Raw genomic sequence first — 24,001 nt, 5'->3', positions numbered from 1 at the left:
GTAACAGAACATTCAGCGCCCAAAGTACAAATGATATTGAGCAGTGAGTTACAGGAACACTTGGGGAAAGGCGTCTGATTAATACACAGAGCAAAACCTGTGTGTTGATCTTCAACAGTTTCATTTAGTTCCAAATTCTATAACTAGTATTTTTCAGCAGGGATAATGATATAAGAAGGGAATGTGTATCCTACAGCACACCCAACAAAAAGGATTATTTCTACAGCAGTATTGGACATAACTGACCTAGGTACCTACATAAAAAGAGAGGCCCACCCTCAAAAAAAAAAAAAAAAAAACGAAAAATGGGAGAGAAGAATAATAGCTCATCCCTCCAAACACCATCGTGTCCCGACGGACGTAAAAGAAGAGTAACCTATTTCTACGAACCAACAATAGGTGACTACTATTACGGACAAGGACACCCAATGAAACCACACCGTATCCGTATGGCCCACAATTTAATCATCCACTACAATCTCCACCGTCGTATGGAAATAAATCGACCTTTCCATGCCAGTCCAAACGACATTACCAAATTCCACACACCTGATTATATCGACTTTTTAAATTCCGTCTCTTCTGAAACAGCCACGTTAGTAGCTGCAGCTGATCACACACATGTTAGGAATATGAAAAGATTTAATGTTGGCGAGGATTGTCCTGTTTTTAGAGGTTTGTTTGATTTTTGTAGAGCTTCTGCTGGTGGCAGTATTAGTTGTGCTGTTAAATTGAATATCAAAGATGCTGACATTGCTTTGAATTGGGCTGGTGGGTTACATCATGCTAAGAAATGTGAAGCTTCTGGTTTTTGTTATGTTAATGATATTGTTCTTGGCATTTTGGAGTTGCTACTTGTTCACCAGGTGATTTTTTTTTTTTTTTTTTTTTCGATATTTTCAATTACACTATATCTTACTCTGTTATATCATATTGTTCTTATTGGCAGCGCGTGTTGTATGTGGATATTGATGTTCACCATGGAGATGGGGTTGAAGAGGCATTTTACACCACCGACAGAGTGATGACTGTATCTTTTCATAAATTTGGGGACTTCTTCCCAGGTACAGGCCATCTTAAGGATATTGGTGCGCAGGGTGGGAAGTACTATTCCTTAAATGTTCCTCTGAATGACGGAATTGATGACGAGAGCTTCCAAGGTCTATTTCAGCCAATAATTCAGAAAGTTATGGATGTTTATCGGCCTGAAGTGGTAGTTCTTCAGTGCGGTGCAGACTCTTTGTCTGGAGACAGGTTAGGGTGTTTCAACTTGTCCGTGAAGGGCCATGCTGACTGCCTCCGGTTTCTTAGATCCTTCAATGTCCCTCTAATGGTTTTGGGAGGGGGCGGCTACACCATCCGTAATGTTGCACGGTGCTGGTGCTATGAGGTTCCCATTACTTCTTTGTGCTTTACATTTCTTCGATCCCTTTGTTTTCTATCCTCTCATTTTTGGAGTGTTATTTATGCATATCCTGATATATCTTTGTTCACTTGGTATAGACTGCAGTTGCGGTTGATGTCGAACCTGAGAATAAGCTGCCTTACAATGAATATTATGAGTACTTTGGCCCGGATTACACTCTTCATGTTCCACCAAGCAATATGGAGAATCAAAATTCACCGCAGGATTTAGAGAAAATGAGGTGAAATACTGCTATTCATCACATTTTGGTATTTTCATATTTTAAATCTCGAAGTCCACATACATATATATTTTTGTGATGTGGTTTTTTGAACGATTTTGGCTGTTGTTCAATGTTTGAAAATGGTAATCTATGTCTAAAACACCATTCGTTTATTGCAAGGTTCATTTCCAACCCTCCGCTAAATATCTACCAGACATAAGTCTAGGGCTCTAGGCACATTTATAGACGATATAATGATCTTTGGTTCTAATACTGTACAAAGCCAATAGCACCTCATGGCTAGGTAGCATAAACAGACAAAAAATAGTGTGGTATCGAGTAGCGATATATTAGAGACATAGACTTGCTTCCATGAAAATGGACTTGTCTTTAGTCTAAGCCGAAAGAACCGTGTAAAATATCACAGATAATTCAAGAAATAACTATGGACCCCGAAATTGCAAAGAAGCTCTATGCTATCGCCTAGAATCCTAAGCCTCCTAGCCACTCGCCCTCTTTATCTCTCTAATAATTCCTGTACTACTGCCCGAGTATCCTTTCTAAAAGCAAATTACAAATTTTCAAATAAAAATTGGAAAATAATATGATTTAAGGGATAGCAAGAGAGATCTTGTTCACTTGATCTCAATAAAATAAATTTTCTGGAGATGACTGCTTCTGGAATTTAGCAAGTAAAGATCTGCTACAAAGGGTGAAAGTCTTGAGCTTCTACTGTTCTTTGAGCTCTTTTTTCTATGTTTTTTTCTCCTTGTTCCTTTCTTTTCGATATGCTAGAGAATAGAAATGTCTTCTTTCTCTTTACTCCTCTATTGGGTCCACCGATCAAATGAATTTAGATACCTAGCATTAAGTTGTTTAAATGACCTCATTGTGGCTTTATATCATGTTTGCTGATAAAAAAGAGGATCCAATGAATGATGGAGTTTTCCTGTATGTCAAAATAGTAGTAGGCCTATCCCTTCTGTCCAGTTTTCTATTTTCTATTACCTAAGGAAGTTTTAGCTATGTACTACATGCCTGGCAGTATAGCTTATAAAAGGATGAAAGAAACAAGGCATTGGTGAACTTGAAAATACATGTGACTTAGCTTGGCAAAACCAAAATAATAGCGTAATACTGGAGTTTTGGTAGGATATCCATGTGCACAATGTTGTCCTGAATTGCCTGAAACGTGGAGCTGAATTTGGTTAGAATACTTGTGCTTACATGAGGTCAACATTTCTATGATGGACTTTTTATATTAAGTGGCAAGTTGTTCCCAGAGTTGAGGGGGCCCCCTTGCAGGATTTGTTGCTAGAAGGGTGATATTTCTCATTATTAAATTGTTTTTTGTGGTATCTGAACTTCTTCTCGTATTGATACGAACTGTATAGTGTTTTTCTGTTTGCTGATTGATCATTATGATCTTGGATGCTGCAGAATTCCTTGATTTTATGTTCTATGTTATTCTTATCTTCTTATGCCTCTGTAATGTAGGATGTCTCATCCTATTGTATCCTTGTCTAGATATATAATAATAAACCAAAACTTCACTGATCAAAAAAAAATTCCTTGATATTCTGACACGTGTGGTTTTGCAGGAATATTCTATTAGAGCAACTTTCAAGAATAGAGCATGCTCCCAGTGTACAGTTTCAAGCAAGACCACCTAATACCGAAGTTCCAGAAGAGGTACGTCCTTTTGCAATAAGAGTACTTGAAATACCTTTGCGAGAATTTGTTCACTCTTTACCCTTGAAACATTATGTGAACAACACTAAATGTAGGAAGAGGAGGATTTGGATCAAAGGTCAAGAAGTCGCCTTTGGGATGGTGAATATTTTGCATCTGATGCTGAAGACGAGCAAGACCCTGAGGATGATCAAACACCTCGACTTAACAATTTCACTCTTGATGACCAATCTGTGGCTAATTCCTCTTCAAGGTACTAGTTGTTTTTACCTAGCACTTCCTGTTATAAGATATAGAAACTATTCCCTTTGATTCTCGCCTGTCAATAGAATGTGAATAAGAAGCAACTCCTCAGTTTGCTTATGCTACATCTGACGCAGTAGACTTGTTCTCCTAGTCACTTTTGCTGTCATAAGTAATGCAATTTTACAATTGATCTGCAGTGAATGCAGAATCAATCTTAACATCTATGAAAAAGTCAAAACTGAAATGAAGTGAGTTTAAAGCTCGAGTTTTTATTTATTTATAGTTAAAACTTTAAACTTTTCTTCCTAAGGCTAAGTCCAATGGTGCGCCATCCCACCAAATATAACAAAAATTGTGATCCAATGGTGCGTCAAAACACCAACCCGTCAATGCTATTGCTATTAATTTACCTATATACAACGTGAGTAGCGGAATGGCGCATGGTCTACACGCCACTCTGAAAGGCGGGTAGAATATATTTGGGCTGCACGCCACTGCAAATGGCGGCTAGGAAAGAGAGAGAGGTAGGAGAAAGGGCAAAATGGGAAGAAAGAACAATAAATTTGGCATACACCACTGAGAGTGGCGGATAGCAATTTGTGAAATGTAGTGTTTGTCTTGTACACCTATTGCACTTGCGGGTGGGAGATTAACCATTGGGCCTAAAAACGCGACCCCGCTAAGCTCTAAACACTATTATATTGTGGTTTGGTGTGATGGCGAACCAAATCTTTGGACTTAGCCTAATCCCCTTAAATCCTTTATTCCCCGGTGAAGGTGGGAATTGAATCCAAGGACTTGAGATGTCCCAAGTTTTGACCAGTAAGACCAGAGTTGTTATTACTTAAATGAAGATTGTTGGAACCTCAAAATGTGAGAGAGATGAGAATATGAGATGGCAACACTATGTCTCAGTTTATGAAGCTTATACTTGGTCTTGTTCACTAAAACTTTGGACTTTGATGAGTGATTTCTGCGAGAGTCTCCTAACAGACTGCTCAAACAATTTGTATGTCTCATATATATAGGCGAAGAAAGTTGGTTGTATTCTCTTACCAAAGAAGACAACTCTAAACTTGTGTCCAGTTATTTCTCATAGACATTTGCTTAACAAATGGATTGTACAAGTTGTGTCATCATTTAAAAAAAAAAAAACCATCAAGGCTGAGACTTACTCTTTTTGTTATTCTTTATTTTTAAGCTAAATAGCATGGAATCTTTTTGTCATTCTTTATTCTTAAGCTAAGTAGCATGGACACCTCACTTTCTTAATAAAAACCGTGTCGGACAAATAGGCACACGAACACTCATGTCGGACAGTGCATGCGATTTTAAACTTGGGTTTCTTGTCTTTCTTCCATACCCTAAAAGACTAAGAATATAATCTATTAAGATAATTTCAACTTGATGCCACTTTCATTTTCATAATTAACTATTTGTAAGGGCCACCAAAAGGGTAAAGGAAAGAAAGGTACTAAGAATGGGAAATTGGTTGGGAAAAACGCAATGCAAGGGCATGATACTAATAAAAAAGGCAATAGGGAACTCTCGAGGTTGGTATCCAATATCAACTTCGGTGAGGAGGTTGTGGAAGGGAGTTCTAGGAGAGGGGGAAGAAACCAAATTGTTATCCATGGGGCATAAAATCATTTCGTGGAATGTTAGGGGGCTAGGTTGCAATAAGAAGAGATATGTTGTTAAAGAGGTCATTAGGAAGGAGAAACCTTCAGTTGTGCTCCTCCAAGAGACTAAGTTAGATTGTTTAGATCTTAAGGTCACTCGAGATATTTGGGGCATTAATGAGATATTTTGGCTGTTGAGTCAACTGAAGGGATTTGTATTATTTGGGATAAAGAGAGGGTTGAGGCAGTGGACCATCTCGTTGGGTCCTCTTTCGTGTCCATTTCTTGAATTTTTGACGGTGAGGAAACCCAGACGATTCTTACTTGCGTTTATGGCCCTTCTAAGAGGGCCAGCTTTCCGAGTTTTTGGGTTGAGCTTGACGATGCTTATGCTTTTAGTAGAGGGGGTTCTTGGTGTGTGGGTGGCGATTTTAATGTGGTTAGGTTTTCCCACGAGCGAAAAAAAGGAGTCGCTAGTCCTACTATCAGTAGGAGATTTGATGATCTTATTAGGAGATGTGAGTTGGTGGATTTACCTCTTAGTGTGGATAAATTCACGTGGTCCGATAGAAATGTTGAGCCGATCTTGTCTCGGTTGGATCGGTTTCTAGTGAGTACGGAGTGGGAAGAGAGCTGGCCTTCTCTTACCCAATCGGTTGTTGCTAGTTCAGCTTCTTCTGATCATCACCCTATCTTGTTAACTAGCCAGGTTGAGAGGAGACGCCCCACTCCATTTCGTTTCGAGAACATGTGGCTAAAAGACAACCAGTTTGTGGAGAATGTGAAAGATTGGTGGGATTGTGAAACTGATGGAGATAAAACGAGTATTAAGGGCAATTTGAAGGTGTTCTTACCCTGCATCATAATGTTGGAACTAAGCGTAGCTTAACGAATGAAAATTCGTCCTTTTTGTAGCATAAAAGACTGGGTCACATATCCAGTGACGGAGTTAAAAGATTGGTAAAATAAAAGGTTCTCCCAAATCTTGATTTTACTAATTTTGCTGTGTGTGTGGATTGCATTAAGGGGCAAACAAACCAAACATACAAAGAAAGAAGCCACAAGAAGTACATATCTTCTTGAAATAATTCATACAGACATCTGTGGACCTTTTGATGTTCCATCTTTTGGTGGTGAAAAATAATTTATTACTTTTATAGATGATTTTTCACGATATTGTTGTCTTTATCTTTTGCATGATAAATCTCAATCTGTGAATGTTGTTGAAATATTCATAACTGAGGTTGAGAGGCAATTAGATAAAAAGGTGAAAATTATAAGATCTGATAGAGGTGGTGAATTTTATGGAAGGTATGATGAGATAGGATAACGTCCTGGTCCTTTCGCTAAACTCCTTGAGCCTCTTAGAATATGTGCTCAGTACACAATGCCAAGTTCTCCTTGGCAAAATGGTGTAGCTGAAAGACGCAATAAAACTCTTTTGGACACATTTAGGGATGCCCAGCAGAAACAAGAGTGTATAATCCACAAGAAAGGAAATTGGATCCGAAAACCATTAGTGGTTTCTTCATTGGTTATCCAAAAAAGTCAAAAGGGTATAAGTTTTACTGTCCTAATCATACTACAAGAATAGTTGAAACTGGAAATGCTAAATTCATTGAGAATGGCGAAGTCAGTGGAAGTGACAAAATTAAAGAAGTTGTCATTCAAAAAATTCGGGTACAATTTCCCATACCACAAATTACTAATGATATTGTTGTTCCTCCTGTTGTTAACCTTGTCAACAACGCAGAGCAACATATGAATGATCAACAACTCTATAATGAAGTTGTCGCTATTGAACAACCTGTTAATGCACCACAATAAGTAGCATTAAGAAGATCTCAAAGACCATGAAGATCAACTATTTCAGATGATTACGTGGTGTATTTACAGGAATCAGAATTTAACATTGGGATTACTAAAGATCTGGTCACGTATTACAAGCCATTAAATGTAGCGATTCTGCTAAATGGATTGATGCCATGAATGACGAGATGAAATCTATGGAACTTAACTATGTCCATAAGAGTTCTATTGCGTCTCTCAGCTACACCATTTTGCCAAGGAGAACCTGGCATTGTGTACTGAGCACATATTCCAAGACGCTCAAGGAGTTTAGCGAAAGAACCAGGACGTTGTCCTGTCTTATCATACCTTCCATAAAATTCACCATCTCTATCAGATCTTATAATTTTCACATTTTTATCTAATTGCCTCTCAACTTCAGTTATGAATATTTTAACAGCATTCACAGATTGAGATTTATCACACAAAAGATAAAGATAACAATATCGTGAAAAATCATCTATAAAGGTAATAAAATATTTTTCACCACCAAAAGATGGAACATCAAAAGGTCAACAGATGTCTGTATGAATTATTTCAAGAAAATGTGTACTTGTGGCTCATTTCTTTGTATGTTTGGTTTGCTTTCCCTTAATGCAATCCACACACACATCAAAATCAGTAAAATCAAGATTTGGGAGAACCTTTTCTTTTACCAATATTTTAACTGTCGCTGGATATGTGACCCAGTCTTATATGCCACAAAAAGGACGAACTTTCATTCGTTAAGCTACACTTAGTTCCAACATTATGATGTAGGGTAAGAAGGGATTCAGAAAAGGAATGCTCAAGGTTGAGTTGATATAAGCCATTAACAAGAAATCTCGAACCAATAAACTTGTCATTCTTTATTAAATTGAAGCAACCAGATCCTACTTGTAATGAAAAACCATTGCTATCAAGTTTGGACGAGGAAATTAAATTTCGGGAAACAAAAGGAACATAAAGGCTATGTTCTAAATCTAGGTGGTACCCAGAATCTAACACTAAATGAAAAGTCCCGATGGCTTCAACTGGTGCCTTTACCCTATTTCCCATGAAAAGAGATGCTTCATTTGACTTGTGGTCTAGGTTGAAAGGAATCTCTGCATCGTGTTTGAAACATGAACGTTAGAATTAGAATCAAGCCACCAAGTGTTAGAAGGAACTTTAATTAAATTTGATTCGAAACATACGAAAGCCCAATGCTTACCCTTCTTTTCGAACCAAGCTTTGCGTTTTATGCAATCTTTCTGAAAGTGTCCACTCTTTTTACAGAAATGGCACTTGTCATCCTTTCGTCCTTTTTTTGGTGCGGGTTGATTAGGTTCGTTTTGATTGAATGGCCCACGCTTAATTCCTCTTCCAGCCAGCTTTTCGAATTTCTTCTTCTTATCGCCTTGAACCATAAAATGAGCAACATGGCTATTATGAGCAGACAATGAAATGGCCCATACTGAGCAGACAATGAGTTTAGGATAAACTGGACGAGATAAAAATTGCCCATAATCATTCCTAAATTATTTAGCTTAGCAGCCAGATTAGTCATCTTAAGAACATACTCATGCATGGTTCGAGTACCATCAAAATGCATGGTGGTAAGTTCAGCCATAAGTTTTCCAGCAAGAGATTTATCAGCAATGCGAAAACGTTCTTTGATATTTTTCAGATATTCCAATGCATTATCAGTTTCAGGTAGGGTAGATTTGATGTTGTTTGCAACAGTCATTCGCATAAACATCATGTGCTCAATCTGTTTGATCTAGTCCAGGATGCCTGATGAATGCTTTTCTCTTATCTTATCTAGTCCATGCCTGACGAATGTTTTTCTCTGCTTCAGGGCTTGCCACAGTAAGATTAGCGGGTTTGTCACAGAGAATTGTCATATCATCCATAGACATACATAACTCTATATATACAACATATAGCAAAAAAACTTCAAATTGTGAAAAATAAAATTAAGGTGTGGAACAAGAATGTTTTTGGGCGTGTGGACAGGATAAAAGAGAACCTTTTACAGGATATTAAGAAAGCCGGTCTCAAAGAAGAAAAAGGAAACCTCAAGTTGGATGAGAGGATCCCGCGACAGGATTTGAGGGCGGAGTTTGGGAGAGTGGTTTATTTGGAGGAGATGTTCTGAAGACAAAAGGCTAAGGTCAAAAAAGAGCAAGGGCTAGAAATAGAGAGAATATGTTAGAGAGTTTAAGGATCGATGGTAATGTTATTTGGGGAGAGGATCGTTTGAGAGAGGAGGTGGTTTCTTTCTACTCTAGGCTTTATACCGAGCCTGTAGGCAAACACCCTCTTGTAGATGATCTCTTCCTTTCAAGTATTTCTAGAAATGAGAGTGCGGACATTGAAAAAGTTTGAGGAGGAAGAGGTTTGGAGGGCGATTGTTGATCTGGGGAACGATAAGTCTCTTAACCCGGATGGTTTCAATACTTAATTTTTTCAGAAGTTTTGGGATACAGTGAGAGATGACGTCATGGAGACCGTTCTAGGAGACATCTTTCCTTTCGAATAGCATGAATAACATTTTTATCAAGTGAATCCCTAAAACGTATGACCATGTGAGTTGGGAGTTTTTGGACTATGTGATGAGACGTATGGGGTTTGGTTGGAAATGGATTAAGAGATGTATCTCATCGTGTTCCTTCTCGATCCTTATTAATGGGTCGCCTGTTGGGTTTTTTAGGAGTTCTAGAGGTATTAGACAGGGCGACCCCTTATCGCCACCTCTTTTTTTGTTAGTAGTGGAGGTTTTGGGTAGAATGATTAGCAGAGTTAATGAGCTCGGCTTTATCGAGGGTTGTAGGGTGAGACAGGACCGGGTTCTCGTCTCTCATCTGCAATATGCAGATGACGTTGTGGTATTTTTGCGTAGGGACCTCTCACAACTTAGATTCCTTCGTGGGATTGTTTGTTGTTTTGAGGTGATCTCAGGGCTTAGGGTGAATATGGCAAAGAGTAAAGTGTATGGGGTGGTTGACATGAGTGATGTTGATAGGATGGCTGGAGCCATTGGGTGCTCTGTTCTTCCCTTGAGGTATCTTGGGATTCCTCTTGGTGCTCGATACAGGTTTGCTACTATGTGGGAACCTGTGGAGCAGAACCTCTGTCAGAAACTTGAAGGGTGGCATGGGCTGTACCTTTCGAGAGGAGCGAGAGTGATTTTGATTAAGAGTTCTCTTTCGAGCCTTCCGGTCTATGTTATGTCCCTTTTTAGGATGCCACAGAGCGTGGTCAAAAGGTTTAAAAGGATCATTAAGAACTTTTTATGGGATGACAAGGAGGAGAATCATAGGTATCATCTTGTTAACTAGAAAACTGTTTGTATGTTAAAGAAGAATGGGGTTTGGGTTTGCGGAGGATTCGTGAGTTTAATTCTTCTCTTATGGGTAGATGGCTTTGGAGATTTGGAGATAAAAGTGAGAGGCTTTGGAGGCGTGTGGTCAAATTCAGATTTTGTGAGACCAATCTAGGCTGGTATGGTGAGGGGAATTTGGGTCCTTACGGGTGTGGGGCTTGGAAGAGTATTCAGAGAGGTCTCATGGAGTTTCAGAGAGATATAACATACGTTTTAGGTGACGGGGGTAGAATTAGATTTTGGGAGGATAGCTGGAGGCGATTCCTGCTGTGAGACCGGATAGGGATTGTCGACACTAAACTATAGAAAAGAATGGGAAATTCTCAGCCAAGTCTTTCTACTTTTCTTTGTGTTCTCATCTACTAGCTAACACCCGAGGGGTCATGATTCTAGACTTTCCTAGTTCTTTTGTTTGGTCAACAAAAATCCCTTGTTTCGTTTCTTTCTTCATTTGGTGTGCGACCCATAATAAGATTTTGACCATAGACAATCTCATTAGGAGAAAGAAAACTATAATTAACTTTTGTCCTTTGTGTATGACTAATGGGGAGTCAGTGAGTCATACTCTCATTCATTGTCCTTTTTATTGGGAGATATGGAGTTACTTTGTGGGCCACTCTGTTTAGCTCTTGGGTGCTTAGTGTCCATTCCCCTAAGGGATGCAGAGTGTGGAGCATCTTACCTTTTGCTATCATGTGGGATTTGTGGTTGGAAAGGAACAGGAGACACTTTGATGGATGTGCGATGACTATGGCACAGATGATTGTAGTAATCAAGGGTTTCATCTTTCTCTGGTCGAAGTTTTGGGAGGAGTGGACAAATACATCTTTTGGGGATATTATGTTCAGATGGGGTTCCTTGCTCGGCAATGCATGATTGCATCCCTTTGTTTTAGTCTTCTCTAGTTGTTGTAGTTTTATTTTCTTTTCTCTAGTATCGATATTGTATCTGTCTTTTCCTTTGTTGTATCTGAGTGGGATATCTCATCCGACAAAGTTGACTATATGATTATATATATACACATCACATTTTACCGATAAAAAAAAAAGGCTCTCTGTAAGGTCTTGAGCCCAAGTATTAGTGGTGTAACTAAAGAATAGTATTATATTCCTTTTTAATTAGCTGTGTCCCCGCGTCGTACTTCATATATGTTCCTGTGTCGGACACCAACACGCGTATCCGTGTCAATGTGACTTAGTTCTTAAGTTTCCAAGATGAAGAAAGCCAACTTTGTTTGTTTTTTGGGATTGAAATTGATTTATAGGTAGGATTTTATATATTCATGTAGGATCCTACTTGTACATAGTGAAGACAGTTTATACAGCAGATATACCAGGTCAAGATCTCTGCATTTGCAGGGTTTTGGATATTGTGGAAGTTTATCCGATTTGTTATGACAGCATGTCAGAGTGGACAAAAAAATTTAAATAGGAGAAAGTCAGCTTTTTCTATAGTGCTAAAGGCATTTTGATCTTCATAATTACTCTTGAAATGACCAATGGTTTTTTTTTTTTTTTTGAAATAACTAGGGGGTTTTGGACTCCCCAACCTTTATATATGGGACTAAGAAACTCGCAGATACATCTTCCCTACCTTATCCGCCAAGATCAAATCATTAAGTTTGTGATCCAACGGTGGTATAAAGTACACACACTCATTACAAAAGTTCCTACCTAGCTTAGATAGATAATCTGCGACTTGGTTACCCTCGCGAAAAACATGCTTAAAAGTGACCATCTCGAACTTCAAAATCTCAGCTTGTATATGAGCAGCTATGTTCTGGCAGTGCCATGACACCTCTTCCTCCTTCGCCAAAATCCGCATCGCCCTCAAAGAATCCGACTATACTTGAATTCTGCTAATCCTCATATTTGCCGCACCTTCTAGCCCTTTCTGAACTCCCAATAACTCATGGTACAAAACTTACATTCTCGTTGAGCTGCCATTATACGCCATTAGAGCATCTCCATTCCAATCCCTTACCGCTCCACCATAGCTAGCCCTTTCCTTTTGTACCGATCCATCTGAGTTCAGTACTACTAACCCATCAGGTGGTTTACTCCATTTTACCCATACCTCATCTCTTTGCTTTAGAGTAACTCCTATTCCTAGTTTTGCTAGCAGCACTTTTGCAGCCTCCTCCTCCTTTACCTGCTCCAGTGTTTTACCCATATAGATCTTTATGCTGCTCAAGACTTTCTGGCTCACAACATCTGCTGACCAAAATCTGTCTTTCTTGACCTCGGTTTAAGCTCATTCCAAATGGTTTGGACTGCCGCGACGTAAAGGCTCTTATCACTTCGGTTAAGGTGTGTTCGCTCTGCAAAGTTTCATCAAGTAATACCATTCAATATGCGATGCTTGCACCATCTCTGGCAGTCCCATGGCTATCTTGAAATTCTGCCAGACCAGTTTCGAGAACGGACAATCAAAGAGGAGGTGTCTTGAACTCTCTTCGCGGACACCCACACAAGCGGCACTTTTGATTGCGCTTATCACCCTCTTGGCCATCAACCTATTCGAGTTGGGAGAGTAACCAAAACAGCTGCCAAGTGGTAAAGGAGTGCCGATTCGCATGAATATTTCCCCACACAATCTTAAACCATTTTACCTTACTTCTCACTTTTTTCAAGAAAGAGTAGGTCGAGGAAGTAGAGAAATTTCTATCTTGCTTTGGGGTCCATGTCACCGATCCTCATCGATGTAGGAGTTTATCTCGGTTCCCTTTAATCCACTCCTTTACCTCACCCTCCGGCATATCAATGATATGACTTGACCATCTCCCTCTCTTAAAACTGCGAAACCTTCGTGATCCTCTCGACGATGTTGCCTAACAAGCTTCTAGCTTGGTTATTCAGGTATAGAGCCCCGAACACCATGGATCATGCCAGAAACTAGTACCATTGCCATTCGCTATACAATATTGGACAAACTTCCATGCGACTTCTCGATGTTTCAAAATCCCTCTCCACACCCTGGAGCAATCCCTCGGCACCTTCATCGTCCAAAACTGCTTGTGCTTTATGTGTTGCTGCCATGCCCATCTAACCCACAAACAATCTGATTTCTGCGCAAGTTTAAACACCAAACCACAGTACGTAGTTTGATTCCAAAGTTTTGGATCCACAAGACCAAGCCCTCCCTGATCCTTGTCAAATTTGAGAGTAGCATGACTAGCATGATGCATTCTTCTCTCCATATTTGGCCCTGCTCATATGAACCTATTGCACAGCTTCCCCACCTTCTCAATCACTGTTCTTGGCAACACAAATGTCTTTGCCCAATAGGTTTGGAACGATGCTAGAACCGACTTCACCAATTGTACTCTTCCGGCTCTGTTTAGGTCTTTATTCTTCCAATTTGAGATTCGCTCTGTGATCTTTTCGATAAGAGGCAAACATTCTCTTATACCCAGTCTAGTGGCCGTAAGAGGCAGCCCTAGATAAGTAACAGGGGGAGCTTCAAGAGAAATATCCATAACTGCCGCTAATTCTCGTCCTTCTTCTTCTGACATGCTACCCGTTAGGAGAGTAGTCTTTTCATTGCTAAACCAAGAAGCCACAGAGCACGAGAGAAGTCCTGCAAGATGTCTTTTATAGCCAACATAGATTCCATATTACCTTTGCAGAATATTAGGACATCATCGGCAAAGCATAGATGTGATATGTCCAGTTTCCTACATTTGGAGTGCGCACTGATTTTTTTTCTGCTTAAGCCCTTTGTAGAGAAGAGCACTCAAGATCTCCATGACTAGTACAAACAAATAAGGGGAGACTGGGTCGCCCTGTCGGAGCCCTCTTTTCCCTTCAAAATACCCTTCCGGAGTCCCATTTACCAGTACTGAGTACGAAGGAGAAACATAGCACATTTGTAGCCATTCAATGAACAAGAGGGGGAACTTAAAAGTATGCAAAATAGCTTCTACTGCTTGCCAAAACACCGAATCATATGCTTTCTTTATATCGAGCTTGATAGCACATCTCTTCTGACCATGTTTCCTAGAATACCTCCTTAGTAGCTCATGAGCTAATAGCAGGTTATCTTGAATCGACCTCCCCAGTATAAAAGCTGATTGTGTACTTGAGATTAAGGAGGATATACAAGTCTTCATTCTGTTGGTTAGAACCTTTGATACACACTTGTAGATAATATTACAGCATGCTATGGGCCTAAAAGAGCCCACGGTTGTAGCATTCTTCTCTTTTGGCACAAGACAGAGAAGAGTGGAATTTATCCCTCCCGCTCATTTTTTTCTTCAAGAAATGTGTATTTGATTGCGCTGGTGAAATCAGCCCCAATAGTAGCCCAGTTGTGTTTGAAGAAACATGCATTGAAGCCATCTGGTCCAGGCGACTTATTATCCTCTATGGCAAAGAGAGCTTCCTTTATCTCCATATCAGTGATCGGAGACTCTAGAAATCGGCTTGTACTCTGATTAATCTCCTTCACTTGCAAATTACAGAGAAACCCAGAATCACAGGAGGCAACAGAGGGGACTCCCAGTAAATTTGAGTAGTACTGCAGAAAAGCATTAGCTACTGGCTCTCTTCCCTCTCTTTGAATACCATGCGCATCGATGACATCCCATACATGCCTTCGAGACTTTTTTTCCTTTAGTGCATTAAAGAAATAGGCACTACATTTATCCCCGAACGACAACCAGTCAATATCAGTTATATGGAAAAGATCAGCTTCCTCCAGTTTTATCAAACAACAAAGCTTTTCTCTCAACTCAAACTCCTTTGTACTGAGGGAGCAATCCGAGGGTTACGGTGAAGTGTTTCTTGGACTTGCTTCAATTGTACTCTCGCTTTGATCACTATTTTTCGAGTATCATAGCAAAAACTCCTTGCCCAACCTTTCAAAACTAGCTTCAAAATTTTCAGCTTTCTAGTTAACATATACGGGGGCTGCCATGATTTGTTATGTCCCAGCACACTTTAAGAGTTTCTTCAAAATCTTGATGCTTCAACCAGAAGTTGCAAAATCGAAACGGGGGGTGGCTTCTGAAGGAGCTTTGGAACGTCATCAACAGCGGACAATGATCTGAAAATCCTTGCGTTAAGACTTCCACTTTTGTAGCCAACACAATAGCTGACCAAGCTACATTGACAAGGCATCTGTCAATTTTCGACCATTTCCTAGTATTTCCCCCTCCACTGTTCCACGTGAAAAAACACCCTGATGCCGAATGGTCAAATAACCCTGCTACATTCAAGCAACTTGCAAAAGGCTGCGTCTCTCTAGGGTGAACTGCCGTGTCGCCAATTCTTTCATGTGAGTACAAGACGTTATTAAAGTCTCCCATTACACACCATGGTCCACGGATCCCTGCACTTAAGGCTTTTAACTCGTCCCATAGAATTAGTCTTTCATGGCTGCTATTCTTCGCATAAACTGCCGTTAACAGGAAGGTAAACCCATACTGCCTACTAGTAACCTTACAATGTATGAATTGATCCCCTTCCACCTCCTTTTGAACTTCCAAAAAATTTCTATCCCATATGATCCAGATTCTACCATATTCATCAGAAGAGTAATTATGCTCTGTAGCCCAAGAAGGACATACCAAACCTGCAATGGTTCTAAACTTCTCCATGCGTACTTTAGTTTCCAAAATACCCATACAACTAATCTTATTCTCAACAAGAAATTTATTCAATTGTTTTGCCTTTGTGAAGTCATTTAACCCCCTAACATTCCAACTGCTTATTTTAATCATTGGAATTGGTTACCGTCTCCTCTTCTTCCCACTCCCTTTTGGTCGGCCCCTACCTTTCTTCTCTGACTGTTTCTTCTGTTCAGCCTCATTTCTCTTCTGAGCTCTTGTTTGTACTGAGTCAGTCACACCAGGTTCTAGCAGTGGTCGTGGAGTGGAGTCCTTGTCCCCGAACAGTTCAGGCTCGGCATCCGAGAGATCATCATCTTCCAAATCTGCAAGCTCCTCGAAAATGTTCCTTTCAGTGCAAAAATTACCTTCATCAGGGTGCACTGGTCTTATTTGTTGAATAGGTGTTTGCATAACTGCTTGAGCTCCTTCAGTATTAAGATTATCAAAAGTACACTCAATTCGCCCAGGGGAGACCAGAGTTATACTTGATGACAGAGCTGTCTCACTTGGATTCAGTTGATTATGTAGCCCAACCTCTGCACTATTATAAGCTTCTAGCTCATTCTGATTTCCAGTTCTGATAGTCACTGCTTGCTCATCACTTGTTGTTGCTATCTCTAGAGCAGTTGCTCCTTCGCATACTGCTTCCTGTTCTGAAATGTCCCCTTGTGCATGCCTTGACCCTCTGCCTTCATTTCCTTGACTTGGAAGTGCTTCAGCACCACTATTTGGCTCTCTCCTCCTCTGTTGCCATATCCTCGTTGTTCTGCCAGAGCACTTATCGATGGCATGTCCAAACTTATTGCATTTTGAACAGGACAAAGGCTTCCATGGATACTCAAGTGGAATTTCAACCTCTCGATTTCCAGCCTTAACCTTTAAAGAGTCTTTATACTCAAAGTTCACTGGGAATTCGATACAGAACCTTGCGAAGGATAATCTTTTCCTCTTCGCTGTTGCGTCGTCCATAAACATTGGCGTCCCTCCAACCAGGCTTGCAAGGTAGGAAAGCCCATCAAATGTCCACATTTCCTTCGGCACATCCATTAGCTTCACCCAGAGAGGGATTGAAGCAACCTTGTTTTTGTAATTCCCTACCTCAACTGTCCATGGTTTAACCACAAACACTCGGTTCGCAATAAAGATTGGTCCTTCATCTAGCACCATCTGTCGGTCCTCGGAACTCGTAAAATTCATATAAAAGAGCTCCTTATCAGTGGTGAGATCAAAGGAGCCTTTTAATTTCCACTTCTTCTCCAGAACTTCCTTTACTGTAAGAAAGGATAGCCTTTTGTCTAGGAAATATCCAACAAGATACTCATCCCACTGTTTAATACCTTGCTCAATGAGATCAGGGGGGAACTGAGCTACACCATCTATGAAGATAGGTGAAAAAGATTTGAATGCCACTGTGGTTTCTGACGAACCAGCTCGACCAAACAGTGAACTCCAGGAGTTGTTTCTTGTCCCCCCATTACTTGTACGACTTTCAGAGGGTACCGGATTGCTTGAGGAAGCCATAAGTTCTTAACCCAGGAAGGAAGGTTAGAATCTCCAAGCTACACTGGATTTACCTTGTGAACTCACACTTTCAGAAGTGGAGGATTTTACCGTGAAGGAAACCCAAAGAGAGTGGTAGCTGTCTTGGGCGAACTGACACTGTGAAATAGTGAGGATTTTTCCAGCCAGGGTGCATGTATCCTCTCATATACCTCTCAAATTGATGTGTACCTTTTTTTCCGTAAGATAGGTAAACAAGGTTATTGATAATCGTGAATAGAATTTGTAATTTTAAGTCTTTAAAATGTATACCTTTTTATCGTAAATGGGAAATACACCCTTGATGTGGGCATAGAACCTTCTGAAAACAATCTATATACTAGTAGCACATCAATTTCACAAGACATAAATCTATTTTATATACAATTGTGGTTTGAAAACCGAGCATTTTAGAATTCGCAGGGCTCTAAGTATCTGTCCAGGAGTTTGAAGGATCACCTTGTTTTCGTGCCTAGCTTAGTTTTGTAGTAAAAAAAGGGACTGCTAATCTGCTTAGATTTTGGCCTTTGAAATTTCTTTTGTGCACCTATTTTTTTGTGAACTGCTGCCTGCTTGCTCATGTTATATTTGTTGATTTTTCCTTTTGCCCCCCTCTTTTGGTGGTAATTCTTTTGTAATTTTGTCATCCAGAGACAATGACGCTGACTAAGCAAACAAAAACTTTGGGTATTTGTTGATATGGATGCTAGATGAATAGCATAACTTCAACTCGTCAAATACATCCATCATGAAGTTATATACGGCCACTGTACACTTTCACACTAGCATAGCCTGACAAATCATTGAATCCTCGACAACTTGTAGATCTTTTTCATGGGAATGGATGTAAGAATTTTCTGCAAACTATTTGGTTAAATATGTTTCCTGTTTACTGTTTTCCCTTTTCTGGGTCAACTGAAATGTAGCTTGTAGATCTATAAATTCTATGGATAGCTATCTTCTATTGAACTAAATGATTATCTTTCTCTTATAGTTTTTATTTTATACTTTTTATTATTATTACGCTCTGCCCACAGTATGGCATTGCTAGTTGTACAATGTAGATTTTAAAATTTTAGTTAACCAGTGCTTTAAAATGGTACCATGGTGATCAAATTAGTTTCAGCATTTGGACCTGCTGTTTAAGACTTGGGAGGTTGGGCCAATGTCTTAGGTTAGATTCCCACCATCACCAGGGAATGGGGTTTCAAAAGGATTAGGGAATAATATGTTCTAACTATGAAAAAAATAAAAATACTGATTGAAATTGCCTTATATATTGGACTAAAATTTTGAGGAGATTGTTAGTAGTGCCAGACTGTCAGCTTTCCGGTGTGAATGAAGTGTACTGTTATTGATTTGGTGCGGACTCTGCAGAGATAAGTTCCAAACTTCCAATGGGTTTTATGATCAGTCTGGTGGGTATCCAAGGATAAAGCCAGATGTCAATTTGGAACCTATGCCTGTATGCCAGCGGAGGTTGGGTAGTGTGTCATTTCTGGCCCTTAACAAGTCCCATCCAAATTATAGAGCATGCATTTTGGGAAGCTCTTTGATCAGGGGAGGGAGTTCTTTGGTGACTATTTCTTGGCAAGGCTAGCCATCTGTTCATTCTGTTGTTTGCCTGTCTGTCTCTTTTATGAGTTTCAGAAAGTCTTAGCTACAACCTTATTAACCTTTAACCGAATAAAGAGTTTTGTCTCGTTTTTCATCTTTGACAACACTTTCCGGTTAAACAGGTTACGTTTTCAATCTCTTATAATGCTAAAGAGCTATCAGGTAGCAAGCCTAGCATGAAGCTCCTCTCCTAAGTCCTAAGCACTATAGTAGCAGTGTAGCACTGCTTCCAGAGTCCAGACGTCCAGTTAGTCAGTTACAGACTTACAGTAAATACAGGGTCTTGAATTTTGTCACATGAAATGAAACTTGTCAAAAAGTAAACACATAATTTTGAAACATGAAATGTCATTGGACATTTAAATAAACATTTCGAAACAAATTCCATAACATCCCAATTGTGATACATAATCATTTTTAGTACGTCTTTCTTCTTTAAAGAACACACCAGAAAAGATTCCGTCTCTATTATTAGAACATAGATAAGAAGGAAGAAAAAGATAGTGGAGGGTATAACAGTAATTAAATATCTAAGGAAGCTTCTAACACGGAATTATAAAATTTCAAAAACGCGTCAGGGCCATTCCAGTAATCCACTTCCACACTTCTCCCGCGCTTTTTATTTTGGCGCTTGATTACAAATTGTTTTTGTTGTTGTTTTTGTTTTTCCCGCCAAAAAACTATTGGGCAGAGCACTCCACAGTTTGGGATAGGTAGATGATCATGTTTAAGGAACAAAACCCAATGGAGGGGCAGCATTTAATATTAATCACCCAAGGTCGACCATCATATCCAGCTCTGAACTCCTAGATCATCCTCTTATTCATGTTTCACGAATCTCTATATGTTACCTATTTTGAGTGATTGTCCACTTCGGTTCACAGCAATAGTCCTTAATCTGTAATTATCTAATGAGAATCTTTTTCTTTGGATACCATGCAAGGTTGAATACATGTCCACCAAGCCATACACATAGGATTCCTTTTACCTTAGCTCCTATAAGATCAAATTTGAGGAGTATCTTTAGCTTATTAACCTTTATTTGGGGCTTTAGTTTTGACTAATTTTACCCTTTTTGGGTTATTTTGTTTAGTAGAAAAGTTTGGCACATGATCTTGGCTTTGTTTGTTTTACTTGAACTTTCATGCATGGCCCAATGAGAGGTCAAGTTCATGGTTCAATTATGTGCTCATGTCCCCCTAAATTAGAGTTTAACTTGTACTTCATGTTGATCTTGCTCCAGTCCGGAGTCTAAGATTCATGAACTATGAACTATTAAGCCGCCCATGTGCTGAGAAAATATGATATGTGGAATGTGGGCATGGCCTTTGTTTTATACTTCCATTTTTCAAAACTAAATAAGGTGTCGACTGTCGAGTGAGTGTCGACACAAAAATATGATCGAGGAATTCTAACGGGTAACACGTTTGTGAATCATACATACCTGACACCTCTAATCACTGATGACGTGCTCACAAAAACCTTAACTCCAACCTTCTTATAAGTTATAACTTCATCCTAACATATATTTCGACATTAATTTTTTCACAAATTTTGTGAATTTGCTCCCACATAGTGTTTCAAAAACCATCACTCGTCGTCTGAAATGGGAGTACTCCATCGCACTTGGCATGTAGCTGTTATGAACTTTTATGATCTAATGATGGGGTCAATAATATAAGAGCATATATCAGCATAATGTAGGTGTGTGTCAAGGTCTTCCATGAAAAGAAGCTTTCAGACGTTTGTTGTGGTCAATATTGGAAGTAAGTTACGTATAATCCTAGTTAAGATTATGAGCAACTTTTGCAATATTGTCAAACCTTGCTTTTCACTAGAAGTGCATATTCCTATGCAGGTTTCACTAGGATGTCAATGTATTAAGAAATACGAACAAGAAGTTAGAGATATTTTTTGGAGTCTCTTCTTTCTCCGTGTTCTTTAACCAATAAACTTTAGGTTGGAAAGTGAAATCAGCGTCTTCCTTCCTAGAAATGGAAAAAGAGTATGCGCTACAAATTATCAGAATATGTCCAAAGTTATTAATCCACTTAATATGGTGCCAAACCACAACAGTACGCTAAACTCTTAAGCTTTTCTCCAATTCAACCTAATCCATAACGTTCTAAGTAGGATCTCAAATCTTAGTTAGCTAAAGCTTAGTAGAATACAATCTCGCCAATTTGCTTATTCTACAAAAAGGAACTTAGATTAGGTGAAATTCAATTGTCGCCTTCCGACTAATTCATTATTTGATCGCGCATAAATGCATAATATATCTTGTCCACTCCACTGTGTAAATAAAAGAATAAGGGCCTATACCAGATAAGTATACCTTAGTCCTTATCCAATTGGGAACAAATAATTAGCGCAATGATATGACAATTGATAAATCTTCTATGGATTAGCAAAACCAAAATGCTCATTTTAATATTTGTTTGATTAATTATTTTTTTTGAGACCGGTTCCTCTATAACGGGTACAGAGATTGATCTTTGTACCACACACACATCTCGTATCTCGGCGCGTACACACATATCTCGGAGCACACACAGGTATCAAGGCACACACACATCTCGGATTCGGATCAATAGTGAGATAACACGGTTACCCGGTTGTAGAGATCTCGAGTCCTTTTTTGAAAGTAAGATTCAATGCAGTGCAGTCATCATCCATCACCAAATATTCAAAAGTCAAAATTATTCTTTGAATCCAACATAGGATTCGCATTTCTGCCGTATGTGGTTGTCTTTGAATTTGAACATGAGTCTTCTAAAGATTACAACGAAACTTCAATTTCTACTGTAGTTCCATTTAGTGTCAGCGTGTCGAGTGTCAACTATCAACCGCGTGGGGCACCCTATAGCAAAGATGGAGAATATTAAGTACAATATGTATATGAGTGCTACGGATCTGTCTCAAATCATCAGGTTATGAAACTATCCTTTGTTGATTGCACTATTGCAGCACTTCAGCAATGAAAATAAAACTGTACATGACTACAGTCTACCTGCTTAATTTCCTATACATGTTTTTAGAGTTTGAATTGAACCTACTAAGTTTAGTCTAAGAGTCTGTACTAATATTATATATACACAAAACTTGAGAGGGAAAAACTGCTCTTGAAAAACTGAGGAACTAATAAGATAAGGAGACAAAGAAGCGAGCCTCTGAGCGATCACTGCTCTTAGCCTTAGTAGATAGTACTACTCTCGCCTAGCACATTTAATTGCGGATTCTGATAATATGTGTGAAAGTCATAAACAAGCAAGAAAAGCAAGCCATTGAACCAAAATATACATGTAGAACTTGTGTTTGCCATTGAAGACCAAGCACCACCATATGTAAAATTGTAAATAACAGATTTTTTGAAACTAGATATTAATTCACCAATGAATCCATAGAAAAATTTCATGAACTAAGCTAAATTACTAAATACTCATTGCTTATACATACCATAATATTGTACATACATAACACTCCCTCGAGAAAAGACTAAATGACTAGTAAAATAAAGAAAAACAAGACACAAAACCCTCACTAGTCTGATCACTCAACTCTAAACATGAACTTTGAATACAGTTTCTAAGTCTGGAGGACAAAAGAAATCTCTAGTACCACTAAAATTACATTTTGAAGATGGCCTACTCTTCCTTGGAGGCGGCGGACATGACAATTTCTCTGGTATCTTCATATTTTGCGCTGTTGGTGTTGTCGAAGCTTCGTCTCCTTCTTCTTCGATACTCGAACCCCTTTCCTTCTTGTTAGTACTAATTGGCTTTAATGGACTTCTTAAAGAAACTCCAGCTACTACCCACTTCTTATTCCCTTCTGATTCTACTTCTACTTCTACTTGACACTTTTGAGGAAAACCCATTTTTAGTACTAGCTAGTTCCCTTGAGCTAAAAACTATGAAGCTTAAGTTGGGGTTAGTGAGAAAATTAGTAAGGAAGGAGAAGAGAAATAAGTGGAAAGCTGAAAGAGAATGGAAGCTAAAAGAGAGGGGGTGGGTTTATTTTAGTTACTTTCTATGTTACTTTTTGAGGAAGCAAAAACAGAAAAAAAAATGTGAAAGGGATTTTGGACTACTTCTCTTAATAATAAATAATAATAATTCACCGCCGAAATTATAATTACTTGGAATGTGATGTGACATGGTAGACTTGCTACCTGTAACCTACGTTGTAGGTAATTTTACTGAATTCATTCATAATTATCAAGATCGACTGACTTTTTTAATAATGAGCATCTGATTATGCCTATTGCCTTTGCAACTAAGATCACTAGCCACGTTTAGTTATTACGTGAGATGCGTGGAGAGATTTTTGTGACAACTATAAACATTTGCGGGAATGATTAACAAATAATAATTAGGGTCGACTATTTGAAATGTCTAATGCAGCGCCGATATGTATATATAGTAGTAGTAACATAGTTTTCAGAAGGGACATGAGTGAAAAATGTTGGAGCCGGTTGAAGGTTACTTTATGCTACGTGTTGGAAACTTATAGGTTAGAAGCCATTATTATTATGTGAGGGAGTACGGAATTTATGACGTAAGCAAAAAGGACCCACTAGAAATACCTGACCGCGGGCAGCACAAAAAATTTGACTTTAGTTTTTGGCGCGAAAATTTTGTGTTTTGCAGCAACTAACGGCTCTCTTTCCCTCCCAAAATCTTTACTTGATTCTTTTGGATTATTTTCTCCTCGTCTTCATTTTTTATTTTCAATTATACCCCAGAATCTATAGCCCACCAAACCAGGAAGGTGTACTGGGTTGGATACTTGGCTCAACCACTAGAAAAGATAGAATGTCCAGTCCACAACTTTATGTCATTCAGATTTCAGA

General features: G+C 39.1%; 2 protein-coding genes across 2 annotated transcripts; one reads left to right on the top strand and one right to left on the bottom strand.

The window, feature by feature from the left end:
* Positions 1–222: 222 nt before the first annotated feature.
* On the top strand, positions 223–18,523 carry HDA6 (histone deacetylase 6). The gene is made up of 6 exons (XM_086599425.1): positions 223–866; positions 950–1,390; positions 1,504–1,646; positions 3,230–3,320; positions 3,416–3,573; positions 18,184–18,523. The coding sequence occupies exons 1-6, from the start codon at positions 306–308 to the stop codon at positions 18,200–18,202; spliced, it is 1,413 nt and encodes a 470-aa protein (XP_086455551.1). The 5' UTR covers positions 223–305; the 3' UTR covers positions 18,203–18,523.
* Positions 18,524–22,433: 3,910 nt separating this feature from the next.
* On the bottom strand, positions 22,434–23,218 carry LOC147523709 (cyclin-dependent protein kinase inhibitor SMR6-like). Its single transcript, XM_086599421.1, has one exon. It carries the CDS (start codon positions 23,024–23,026, stop codon positions 22,709–22,711), a length of 318 nt encoding a protein of 105 aa, XP_086455547.1. The 5' UTR covers positions 23,027–23,218; the 3' UTR covers positions 22,434–22,708.
* Between the last annotated feature and the right edge of the window lie 783 nt (positions 23,219–24,001).

The sequence above is a fragment of the Coptis chinensis genome, chromosome 1 (genome assembly GCF_015680905.1).
Source record: "Coptis chinensis isolate HL-2020 chromosome 1, ASM1568090v1, whole genome shotgun sequence".
In the NCBI taxonomy this organism is placed as follows: Eukaryota; Viridiplantae; Streptophyta; class Magnoliopsida; order Ranunculales; family Ranunculaceae; genus Coptis; species Coptis chinensis.
Note: the sequence above shows the minus strand (reverse complement) of the source record. Positions and strands in the feature narration are given on the sequence as shown.